This window comes from Gavia stellata, chromosome 1 (assembly GCF_030936135.1).
Source record: "Gavia stellata isolate bGavSte3 chromosome 1, bGavSte3.hap2, whole genome shotgun sequence".
NCBI lineage: Eukaryota > Metazoa > Chordata > Aves > Gaviiformes > Gaviidae > Gavia > Gavia stellata.
This window is the reverse complement of record NC_082594.1, coordinates 22,284,630-22,296,730: the sequence shown is the minus strand read 5'-3', so window position 1 is coordinate 22,296,730 and position 12,101 is coordinate 22,284,630. Positions and strand designations below refer to the sequence as shown.

At 38.8% G+C, this 12,101-nt stretch overlaps 1 protein-coding gene across 1 annotated transcript in view; it reads left to right on the top strand.

Moving 5' to 3' along the window:
• ATP8A2 (ATPase phospholipid transporting 8A2) overlaps positions 1 to 12,101 on the top strand; it is a 286,903-nt gene that overhangs the window by 53,632 nt on the left and 221,170 nt on the right. The window contains exon 23 of the mRNA XM_059825756.1: positions 4,867 to 4,931. Coding sequence (XP_059681739.1) covers positions 4,867 to 4,931 — 65 coding nt within the window. The remainder of the gene's footprint in view (positions 1 to 4,866; positions 4,932 to 12,101) is intronic.

Sequence of the window (12,101 nt, the reverse complement as noted above, 5' to 3'; positions counted from 1 at the left end):
TGACCAAAGGGATATTCCATACCATATGATGTCATGCTCAGTATATAAAATAGGGGGAAAGCTGGCCAGGACACCACTGCCTGGGGACAGCCTGGGCATCGGTTGGAGGGTGGTGAGCAATTGTTTTCATTTGCATCACTTGTCTGTCTTGTTTGTTTTTTGTTGTTGTTATTTTCCTTTTCATTACAATTTTTATTATTATTGTTATTATTTAATTTCATTTATTAAACTGGTCTTTTCTCAACCCATGAGCTTTCTCACTTTTACTTTTCTGATTCTCTCCCCCATTCTGCTGGGGCGGGGAGGGAGTGAGTGAGCAGCTGTGCAGTGCTTAGTTGCCAGCTGAGGTTAAACCATGACATGCTGTGATGCTCTTGTATTTTTTTGTTGTTTTTCTTCCTGTAACTTTGTAAATCTGCCCAGAGATAGGAAGAGGCGGAGTGGCACTCTGGTGATCTGACATCTCACAGAACTGACTGATACTTTCACCTTGTTTCTTAAGTCTAGAACACTCTGCTTATTCCCACTGTCTCTAGTGTGCTCATGTGAAGTGCCATCCACAATTGCATTCAGATTTGCAGGTTAGTCTGTTTAGATGTACAGGCGTAGGTTAAGGGGATCCTTAACAGCATAGGTTGTTGGAGATATTTATTTAGCCTTTTCAAGCTCACATTGACTTAAAGATTCTCTAACTGTATGAAGAATGTGACCAGTGAAGCTTTCTATACATAGAACTGCATGTCGATGAGTCCGGGTGTATTTCAGGCTCCTCCTAGCAGAACTGTGAGGCTGTGTAACTGAACTTACAGTACCCTAGCAAAACTTTGGGCATTTGCTATTTTTTGTCAGCTTTTTAGTTTTTTCTGCTTTTGGTTGGTTTAGTGGAATTTCAGAATGTAGTCTGCTTGACTGACAAGAATTTTTGTTCACTTACAAAACTGAATGAAGTTTCATGTGTCATTGTATGTTAAAGTTGGTACCAAAATATGAAATAACTTGCTGAACAGATACAGTTGAAGTAGAAATAAGGTGGATGGCTTAAGTACACAGTTGATTTAAATGCCAGTTATCTGGTTTGAATCACTATCTGCAGATTTTGCTTTCTTTAAAAGTAGTAGTCAACTTGAGAGGAGGTAAGCATCACCTTTTGGCAAATGAAAAAAAAAGTAGCTATAGATTTTGTCATAAATGTCTGAAATAAGTTGATACATCAACTGACAGCAGCTAGCCTGAACACAGATACATGACCTTTACAGCAATTGCTTATTCTGAAGGAGGCTAACTTCCAACTTGTCTCTAAAACTGCTTTTTATATGATAGCAGCTTGAAAAGAATAAGCATGTCCCTTAAAACTTCTAAATTATCACTTTGTTTAGTGTACAGTTTGGTAGTCCAACTCTGGAAACATAATTAGCTTCGTGTTCAAGTTCGCTTGAAAGTACAAACATGTGGCACCCTTCCAGTTTTTGTATGTAACCCGCTAAAACAGTAATAAACATTCAATTTAAAACCCAATCCACGTGTACACTTCACGCTTCAGGTGTAAATATACTATCTGGGGAATAAAAATTATTTTCACTTTCTCATTGTGTGTGGAGGCTACGCTTATGGATTATTGCTTGCTGTATGGACATGCATATGTATTGAGGGATATTGGAGCTCTTGGCAGCTGCCCCAAGGAGTTTGGAATACTTTGTTCCTCCAGCTTCTTCTTGATTCCTTGGCCTTCAGAATTTGTTTGTGTCTCTGTCTCTTGATGGCCTTTTTGACTTCTCTGATGGCCTTTTTGACTTCTCTGATGGCCTTTTTGACTTCTCTGATGGCCTTTTTGACTTCTCTGATGGCCTTTTTGACTTCTCTGATGGCCTTTTTGACTTCTCTGATGGCCTTTTTGACTTCTCTGATGGCCTTTTTGACTTCTCTGATGGCCTTTTTGACTTCTCTGATGGCCTTTTTGACTTCTCTGATGGCCTTTTTGACTTCTCTGATGGCCTTTTTGACTTCTCTGATGGCCTTTTTGACTTCTCTGATGGCCTTTTTGACTTCTCTGATGGCCTTTTTGACTTCTCTGAGGAGTAATGATCCACCTTGCTGTGAGGTGGCTGTATGCCTTCCACCCAGCCATGTAACAGCCAATATTCCTGCAGGTGAGGAGTGTATTAATGATAAGCTTTAATACTGATCAACCATTTGAACTACTTTACCTGTAGAAAATAGGAGTTCCAGGTTCAGAAACATCTTCGAGCATGTCATAGGGTCTTTAGTTTTTAGCAGCTGAAACTGTCCTTAGCCTGTGTCTGCAAATGACTCTAGAAGGCTTAACAGTGTTCTTGTACCTTCATACTTCTTTTAAAACACTCTGCAGACTCTGGATGGCCTTTGCCTTAACAGTAAAACTATTATAAACTTTAAAATATTACTACAGATGTCACTTGTAATCTTACAGTTGCCAGTTACTTTGCTTTATACTAGTGCTAGATTTTAAGATCTTTGCAGTCCTGAAATTGTACATGATGTATAGCTCTTCTGTAAACTGTTGTTAGGCTTGACTTGTATTCTCCGTTCCAATCTTGATCTCCTTCCTCTTGTGATGACAAGAAGCAAAATGACCTCAATTGCAGGGTTAGTTCTTCTGACTCATGACTTCCAAGATGCACAGCAGAGTAACTCTGTTTCCCACAGTTGTTTGGGGTTTTTTCCAGCTCCACTTGCCGAGTGGCATCTTGCTTGTTTTGAAAAGGGTAAAATGAAACTGTGAGCAGTGGTTTAGAAATTACAGCTTGCTATTGCAGCTGCTGTTCCAATCAAATGCTACTAGAAAATCCTTTTGTATTAGTTATACTGAATTTGTAACAGCCTACTGCACAAGGTTGTTGCCATTCCCTGGGGAATGAATAACCCTGATGTGAAGGGAAGTGCTGAGGTTTGTAATATTCGTTTTCTCCTCAGTAAAAATAAGGAAGTGGTTCTTCAGCCTGGGACTAACTTTTAAAAATGGCAAACTGACTTTTTTCCCCGAAGTTAGTGTTTTGTCTATACCTGTTGAAGTTTTATTATTTGGTTCTGTACTACTGCCTAGGACTTGTTCACAGACAGAATTGGAGACTATCTGTAAAGCTTTCATGTTGTAGGTTGCATTTGTTTAGAATATATTTCATCCCTTTCCTAACAGGGGTGTGTGAATTCAATGTCATTCTATATTGTTCTCTAAAGCAGAAAGTAAACCTTAGCTTGTTAACAGAAATAAGATGAAAATGTATCTGCAAGGTTGCATCTGATATTCATATTCCACACAGCTGCAAAAATAGAAAAGAAACAAAACTGCTGCAGGTCATCAAACCTGCTGCCTGAAAGTGCCTGGCTATGTGATACAAGCATGCCTTTTGCAAAGGAAGGTGAGGGATTTGCTTTCTTGACAGAAGCAGTTCATGCAGGCATGTTAACCCTGGATTATACCTACAAAACTAGCTCAATTATAAAAATTCTGTAGCCTGAGGAAATGATCTGTATTGCAGTTGATGAGTCAGTGTGGTTTCCCTAAGGAACCAAGAATCCCACAGAAAATAAATTAATGCCTTAGTTGTTCTCTTGCTGTTGTGAGATATGGAGAGAGACACTTAATGTTTTTACATTGACTACGCTCTTCTGCTTTTGAACCTGTTGGCCTTGCAGTGGTTCATCACTGGGATGAACTGCAGTAGTCTCAAGTCTCCATTTAAGAAAAGTGAAAGACTTCCTGAGACCTCATGTTACGACTGTAATTTCTTAAACTTGCCGTGATTCATTTCTACACAAAGCACAGTAGAAATACAAAATAATTCTATTGTATTTCCTTTTCCTATGTAACTTAGATCAGTAATAAAAGACATGTGCTTCAAATAAATGAATTCTGTTTTATGAAGCTACATGACTGTGCCAATCCCAGGAGAACTTGCGTGAGCTTTTAGGATCATGCAATGGGGTCAGTCTGCTGTGAGTTTGTATTTGTCTCTTGCCACTAATATGATCTGGAATTAAACTGTTTATCCTGTAAATGCCAAGTATATGTATCTTGGCTATGACTTTGTCTCATGTCAGCGACAATCATGTAGCCGAGGAACCACCACTTCAGTGGCATTGAGTGGTACTGCAGTCACTGCCTTTTACTATTACAAAACTAAGAGGCTTTTTTCTGTCTTGAGAATTTTTGCTTTGAGTTTTGGTACAGAACTGCCTTCCAAGTGCTGCTCCAGATGATGGCAACTTGCTCTTGTTCTTTCATGCCCCAATCCTACACTAAGAATAATCTAGTACAATTACCTGATGCCTATAGCAGTTGGTAGGGGCTCTGGGTGTGTCATTGGTCTGTAGTTTTTGATGAAGCCCAGGACCTTCCACGCTAAACTCTCAGGAGTTAAAAATGGTCATGTAACCCAAGTGTGGGCTAAGGGGACTGGGTAGCACCAACTGATTCAATGCGTGTGCTTCCAGACACGTGGCATAGCTGCAACTGTGCGTTCAGATCTGTTCCTGTAGCATGTTGAACACAATTCTGTCTCCATGTAGATAAAAAAGTTTAGGTATAGAAATATTTAATTTTGCTGTAGGAGATATAGCCTATATTTACTGCATCTAGTTAATAGTGTTTTTTTAGTTAAAACATCAAGTGATGTATTTGGAAATGCAGATAAAATGCAGCCTCTGTTGCTAGTAAAATGCAGAAGTTGGAGTGTATCCTATACACTAGTGCTTCCCGTAGCCTGCCTGATAAGAGTAACTGCTCAAAAAGTAAGCTATAATCTGAGCTATAGATGCTCCTTTTAAGGTTTAGCTAAGCCTTAAATATTTTTCCAAAAAGTTAAGTCCTTATGTTTTTTCCTCTTGCAGGATACTCTTGCAAACTGATTTCACAGAGTATGTCTCTCATCCTGGTCAATGAGGATTCGCTAGATGTAAGTAAGCAAATTTTGGTGTAATTCTTGACAGAAGGAGGTGTTGCTAACAAAAGGGGAAGTTGTTGAGCTTTCTCATTTTATTTCTCTCATTTGCCTTTTGGGGGTAGCAAGATAAACAAGTCATGCTGAAACAGGGGTGCATTGTGCAAAGTGTACTACTGAGGTCTCCAGTCACAAGCTGTACAGATCAAACTAAAGTCTCAGAACAAGAAATTGATTAGGTCCATGGGTTTCATTCTGTTGCAAACTGGTGAAACCTGCAGTATGTCATCGGGAATATAGTTAGGCTCATCGGGAATATAGTTAGGCTCATCGGGAATATAGTTAGGCTCATCGGGAATATAGTTAGGCTCATCGGTATAGATATAGGAGTAATACCTTTGAAGAAAGAAAGAAACCAACTGAAAAGACTCATTTCAACATAATAAGCTATCTTCAGCATTGCATGGAACAGCTATAACCAAACCTATGCCTGAGCAAACTGCATTGTGAGCTTGCCTATGTACAGCTTTTGAGACCTAAAAATTGGATGAAAAATTGCCTGCAAGTGGTTGCTGTGCTCCTCAGGTATGTGCAAAAATTAACTAAAAAAACCATACGCTTGTACATGAATCTTCCCAGAAGATCTTTTTTCCAGGTCGCCTGTTTTAGCATCACCATCAGCATTTGAGATCACTTGAATATCTGATTGAATCAGATATCTTGAATCACTTGAATATCTGATATTAGAGGATTTGTAGGACAGATGAGAAGATCTGTAATAGATGGTATCTGATATTTGTGTTTTAGAGTTGGCAATTCATCCTGCTTGACTGGATGGGAGATGCAAAGCCTGTATCTTTGAGTATCAAAGGAGTTACTGGATATCTAGAAATCTGGTGGAAGAATGGAATATTGTTGTGGCTAAGTAATCACCTGATAAGTGTTATTTTCCAGTTGCATCTGTGATTTAGTTAACAGCAGCCTTGACAGTGTTTTCAGATCAGACTCAAATTCTTTGTGTGAAGTTGTGGCATCTCAAGGCCTAGTGTTCTAGCTCACCAGAACTGAGGAGATACCGGTGAATCCAAGGGCAGATCATCTGCCTCCAGAGGCTGGACTGCTAGTTTCTGTGCAGCACAACGCACCCTGATGGGAGCTGTCTCACTGCTGAGTTCTAGCAACAAAGACCATGTTAGGTCTCTTGCAGAAGTTAAGTTTTCTGTGTTTCTGCATAGAGACTTGTTCAGATAATTCTAGTGGGATAAGAAGACTTCTTTTGCAAGGGGTGCAAACTGAAGACTGGACAGAAGTTCTTGCTAGATCAGAGGAAGAAAATGATGCTAAATTTGCTTAGTATTTAGAAACATCTGGAAGTTGGACAAGATAGTCCTCAAGCCATGTTAACTTGACTTTTTTTACTACTACTAGTTTTGAATACAGTGATACAGTGAGAGAGAGATATATATATTTTTGGGTACCTATGTTAGTGAATACAATACAGAAGGTAGAAAGTTCTGAGTAGTACCTAACAGCTTCAGCACCTGCTTTTAAATTGTGACTTCAGTTAAGTGGCTGAAAGGACCATGAGAGAGCAGGATGAATAATGAAATGGCTTACTATGTATGCTCTAATGGCAAGCTCTTCAACCATGGGGTTTTCTTTTAAATGTCAAACAGCAGTGTAAGTAGAATGATTCAAGGACTTTCAGTAAGAGGCAAAAATGAACTTCCTTTTTCTGGGATGAAAGGCTGGACGTAAGCAATAAGTAGTGAGGAAAAACATGCCTAGATCTCAGCTTTTTCCTCCCTTCTCTCTTCAGCAAGAGGAACAGCTTGGACCTGGCCGATGTGTAGAACCAGCTCTGGGTAACTGGTGTGATTGCAGTCCTATCTCGTTTACAAAACTGACAGACTTACTGAAATGTGTATCATGTAGCTGTACAAAGGAATACACTGACATATATTACTGTAGGATTTTTAGACTCCGAAAAGGCTTCTGTATTTTATTTTTGAAACTTGTTATGTTTCCCATTGCTTTAGGAAAGCAGGGATTTTACCTAATTTTATCTATGCACTTGACATTCTTGAAGTCCTATTCTTGTCTAAAAAGGAGAAAAATCTGATTCTTCTCTTGAAACATGAGAAAATGGAGGCCTGTGACAGCTGGTTTTGATTCAGTACATCCTATGTGATGTTAAAAGTGCAGCTTTAGCAAGAACTCATTGTGAGACCATATCTCTTCAGCTTGATCTCTTGCAGTTGATGCACTGGATATGTGGGTTTTGCGGAAGGCATGCTGACAGTTTCCTTATTCCCCCATTTTGAGTCCCTTTCAGAGGGTCAACTGCCTCAGTATATACACTAAATGGCAAACTAATTGTAACAAAGTGAAAGCTGTCCTTCTTATTCTTACCTTGGCACAGATCTACAGAAGCAAAAATGGCTACCAGAGAAAAAATAAAACTGGAGAAAGAAATAAGAGGTAAAGAATATAGGGTACAGAAAATCTTGACAGATAAGAACTGGTGTATTCCAAGAAAGTATAGAGGGAATCTCCTATTTTAAAGTACCTGAAGGCTTATTTTAATTCCTTTCTGTACTCAGCATATGCGCTTTGAGGTTTTCATATGTTCAACTTTTTCCCAAACTTTAGCCAAGAGGTATGAAGGAAAGGTCATGTAATGTGGGAACTGAACTGGGAGAAAATGTTACTGACCAAAGCATCTCTCTCACTTTCCCACATGCCAGCTTTGCAAATACTGTAGAGTGCCAAAGCTTCACTTGGAGTGAGAGACAGGACCCCTGTGGAAAGAAATTTGTTAAGTTAAAAGAGGCTAAATACTCCTTTCTCCATCAAAGAGAGGGTATGAAAGGGAAAAGGTGACAGATATACCCACACACATGCTGAATCTTGAATCCATTGCCCAGTTTCAGATTGAAGTCTTCTGAGGTAGTGGGGGGAGGACAGGAATGACCAGCCATCTTTGCTGTTTAGGAGATGGAGATTAGAATCAAGTGAGGAATAGTAGGGCAAGCAATTATTTTCATAATGTTTAAGCTTTCTCATAAATAAACGTGGTGCTCCTGTTTTGAGGTATTCTGGTAACTACTTGAGAAGCGGAAACTGGAAGTCTGGAAAATACAGAATACAGAACTGTATGTTTTTGCAGTGATACCCAAAAAATAAAAGTTAATCTCTAGGTCTTAACTCCAGAGAGTTAACTTTCAATTTCTAGAGAAACTAGACTTAAGCAGCTGTACTACAAACAAGAAAATGGTACAGATTAAAAAAAGACAGGGTAATGAACTGAGAAGCTGAATGGATTGAGTAGTCTAGGAAGATTTGGGGTTGTATTAGTCTTCATGATATGGATTAAGATAAAGAGAAATTATAAACTACTGTTACAACTTTTTATTGACACTGTCCTCTTACTATGTTGAAGTATTGGCAGATTAATCAGCAGTCTCCACTATGAACATCAATCAAAGGTATATTGACAGATAGAGGTCATGATGGTAGAGGGGATCATTGGTCACATGTAAAACATATGAAAATATTACTGTAGTCTCCTACTGTCTCAATGCCAAAAAGCACTTTAGTTGGATAGATGGGGGTGGAGCCTATTTTAAGACCCTTGAGGACTCTGTATTTGTCTTTAAAGAGTGTGTGGGTATGGGAGACTTTCTGACTGCATAGAATACTGGCCATTAAGATGGATCTGTTCGTCAAATAAGAACAGTCATACTCAGAGTATGAGAGGTAAAGGATGACACCATCAGTAATGTGAGCCATTTCATATGCATCTTGCCACACGGCTCAGTCTAAGGACACGCTAGAACAAGAAGCCCTGATCAAGCATGGGTTGACATAGAATGAAATGCCTCCCTTGCCTCTTTTTGCCTGACCTCTGCCACCATAGAAAAGAAATATGCAATCAACCTTCTATCAGGCATACTTGAAAATCCCTAGATAAAAAAGAAAACTCTATCATCATCTTTTCCCACCTGCTACCTCCAGTTATGTAGCTGAATGAGGAGTTCTGTGGAATACAGAGAGCACAGCAGCTGCTCCTGATTTTTTGAGTTGGAATTGTAGTGTTGCCAATGGCTCATGTTGAATTGAATGCCTTACACCTTGGTTTTGGCCTCGACTGTGTTGATCACTAGTATCACAGTACACTTAAAGATTCACTTTTGCAGATAGCTGAAGATACTTTGCAGAGCTCGATGCTAAACACTTAACCTTGGTGAATTAATGTTATGTGGTGCTTGGTGCATGTGACCAGGTAGTGGTGGGAGAACGGGGAGTGGGAAGAAACAATAGAGAGGTTCCACCTGTGCATAGCAATATATCTTCCACATGTTCTAATTCTAGCTGATTCCTTCTGTTTTCCCTTTCATAAGCCGAAAATGGGAGCTAATACTGTAACAGTTCTAAAAACCATAAGATTGGTGGCTTTTTTACGCTTTTCATTTGTGTAGCTTTACTTCTTGAAATAACATTACCTAAATTTTGCAATTATAAGAAGTTGAGTATCTCCTTTTCTGGTTATATAACTTTAAGTCAGAGTTGGAGATGACAAACTTCATCTCAGCTGTACATGTTTCTGGCAGAGGTTCTAAGGAAAGGGTCATGGCTGCTGTTGGAGTGATCTGAGTTTGAAAAGTGATAGTTGTTAAACAACATTCCCGGTGCAAAGTTGAGAGTTTACTTCAGACATACTGTGCGTTGGTATTCTTGGAGCATTTCAGCATTAAGTGCAGATTTTATGCTTGTAATAGCCTGTAAAATATAGCCATGGTTGATTCATGTTGAGTAATGCAGAGTCCTTAACAACCCACTAGGAAGTGGATAGGTTTTAGCAAAACAGCAGGTAAAATATTATGTATTCTTAGTTTAGTCAAATTCTAGTTAGACACTTGTACATGAAAAAAAGCTTTGTGGAAAATGAGTATTGCATGTCCTAATTTTCCTCTGCTTCCCCCTCATCTAGTAGATGTTCCAATAATTTCATGTGTGGAAGACTTTGGCTATAGAATCCAGCAGTAAACTAAGACAACAGTATTAGAAGTTTTTCAGTAAATGTAAAAACTAATAGAACCTTTCAGAACATATAAAAAAACCCAGAGAAATGGAGAATCATTGCATGTCAGACAAGCTAAAAAACCTCATTGATTTATAGTTGCTGGTCTTTTAAGTGAAGAAAATGGGTGATTAAATGGTACATCATGAAGACATATCTAATATTGAAGGTGACTCTGATGCTTTAGCTCAATAACATGTGTTTTATCCAAAACAGGAGCACAAACTTGCGGAGCTTCTGAGGTGGTACATCCAAAATGCTTTCTACTACATCCGTCTTGATTTCAAACTGAAGTAATTCTGTTCTTTTCAAGTACTTTTATCACCATTTGTAATGTAGAACTGAATTTTGCATAGGTCTAAATGTAAAGCTCTTACACGTTTTGTTAATAATTGCCACTGTTTTTTTTTAATTCTAAGATAAGTGCCTTTAGCTACTTACCGCCAGTTTTTCAGTGTCGGATCTCCATGGTAATACTTACTTTGTTGCACCTGTAACAGAAATTACAACTTCTGTTCAACTTAGCCTAAAATCTATCAACAGAAGATTCTCACACTGAAATTCTGTAGCATTATATTTAATATATTCCACCTCTGAAATCTACTAATGCTAAAAATGAATTTTTACAAGATACAAGTTGAGGTTAGAGCCTTTAAATATTGATACACATTCCCCTTTGTGCAGTCCCTGTGTGACTTTTTCCCCCCACTGCTGCTCCTTGGCATGCAGCAGCCGGTGAGATGTGATCGAACAACTGCCTTGGCTTGTTTTTGAGAGCTAATTTTTTTGTAGAACATGCACTTGAGGGAAAAATCAATTATTTCTGTTCTCTTCAGAGAACTACTGGGAGTAGAAAAGACTAATCCCTAGCTTGATTCAGCTGAATTCTAGAAACTTAGCATAATAATCTGCAAATGTTTATCCCTTAGACTTAACTACATGCATACATATGCTCGCTTGGTTTTTCTTTCCTTCTCTTAATAAAGCTTTTTAAAGTGAAAATATTTTGAGCACAAGATTTACTTTGAGTGTAATTCTTGGATTCAGTTTCTGTTTAATTAAACTGGAAACACCACAAAGTCTTATTGTGCTGCTCTTAAGCTGGACAAATTTTTCATTGGCATCTCATAGAGGTTGAGTTGTGAGAGCAGTGAGAGGGAAAGCTGAAGAAGGGAAATTGGATGACCCAGAGACACCCTGGAAAGCCTGAGATATGAGTAGTGGATATTACAGCTGAGGAATGTTGGGTGTCTTCCCCCCGCCTTAATGCTGTAGAAAGGAGAGCTGGGAATTGTATCACTTGGTTATCACATTGGGTTGTATTTAATGCTAGTAGAAGGGCAAAATTGGAGGGACATGATTCTGAACCTATGAACAGTATTTTGCTGTAAAGTAATTCTGTTGCTATAAATGGAGCTACACAGTGAACGTGTCCTGCAGAACTCATGTGCCTGGACTGACAGTCATCGTCCTGTGTTATACCTAGATGTGTAAGTAACAACAAACTGATACTCCACTAGAAGAACCCTCAATGCCAGTGTCTATTGATCATAATCTGACTAGAAGTATAAGCATGGAAGCAGCGGTTGGCCGGCCTTGCTTCTCTGCTTGCTCAGCTGCATCTTTTGCATGCTTTACTGTTTGGATGAGCTATTGAACACGAGCATGGATAAACCTGTTTGTGCTACCATGGTTTTGTGTAGTATTCTTAAAAAACAAAACTTCACAGTGTAATTTGTTGTCTGCAGTCAGTGTCTTGACTTCCCAAACTGGGTCTTGATATCTGCAGGGAAGCTTTACATGCAGTTATGTTTTGTATTCTAGTGGTGAAGAGTTAGGACCTGGAGAACTTGATTATTTTGTTGTTATCTTATTTTTGCTGTGCTGGGCGTAGCATTAGTATGAAGGTGCTATAACCTAGTAGGAAAATATCTTAAGCATGAGAATATTGTTGGATTTATCCAGTGACTTTCATGACCTTCATTGTTATGGGCACATTTCCTTCCCACACTTCTGAACAGAGTCTAAAAAAAAACCGATTAAGGAAATCTTTAACAGGCACCATTATTCATTGTATTTAAATACTGATAGATCTATACTGG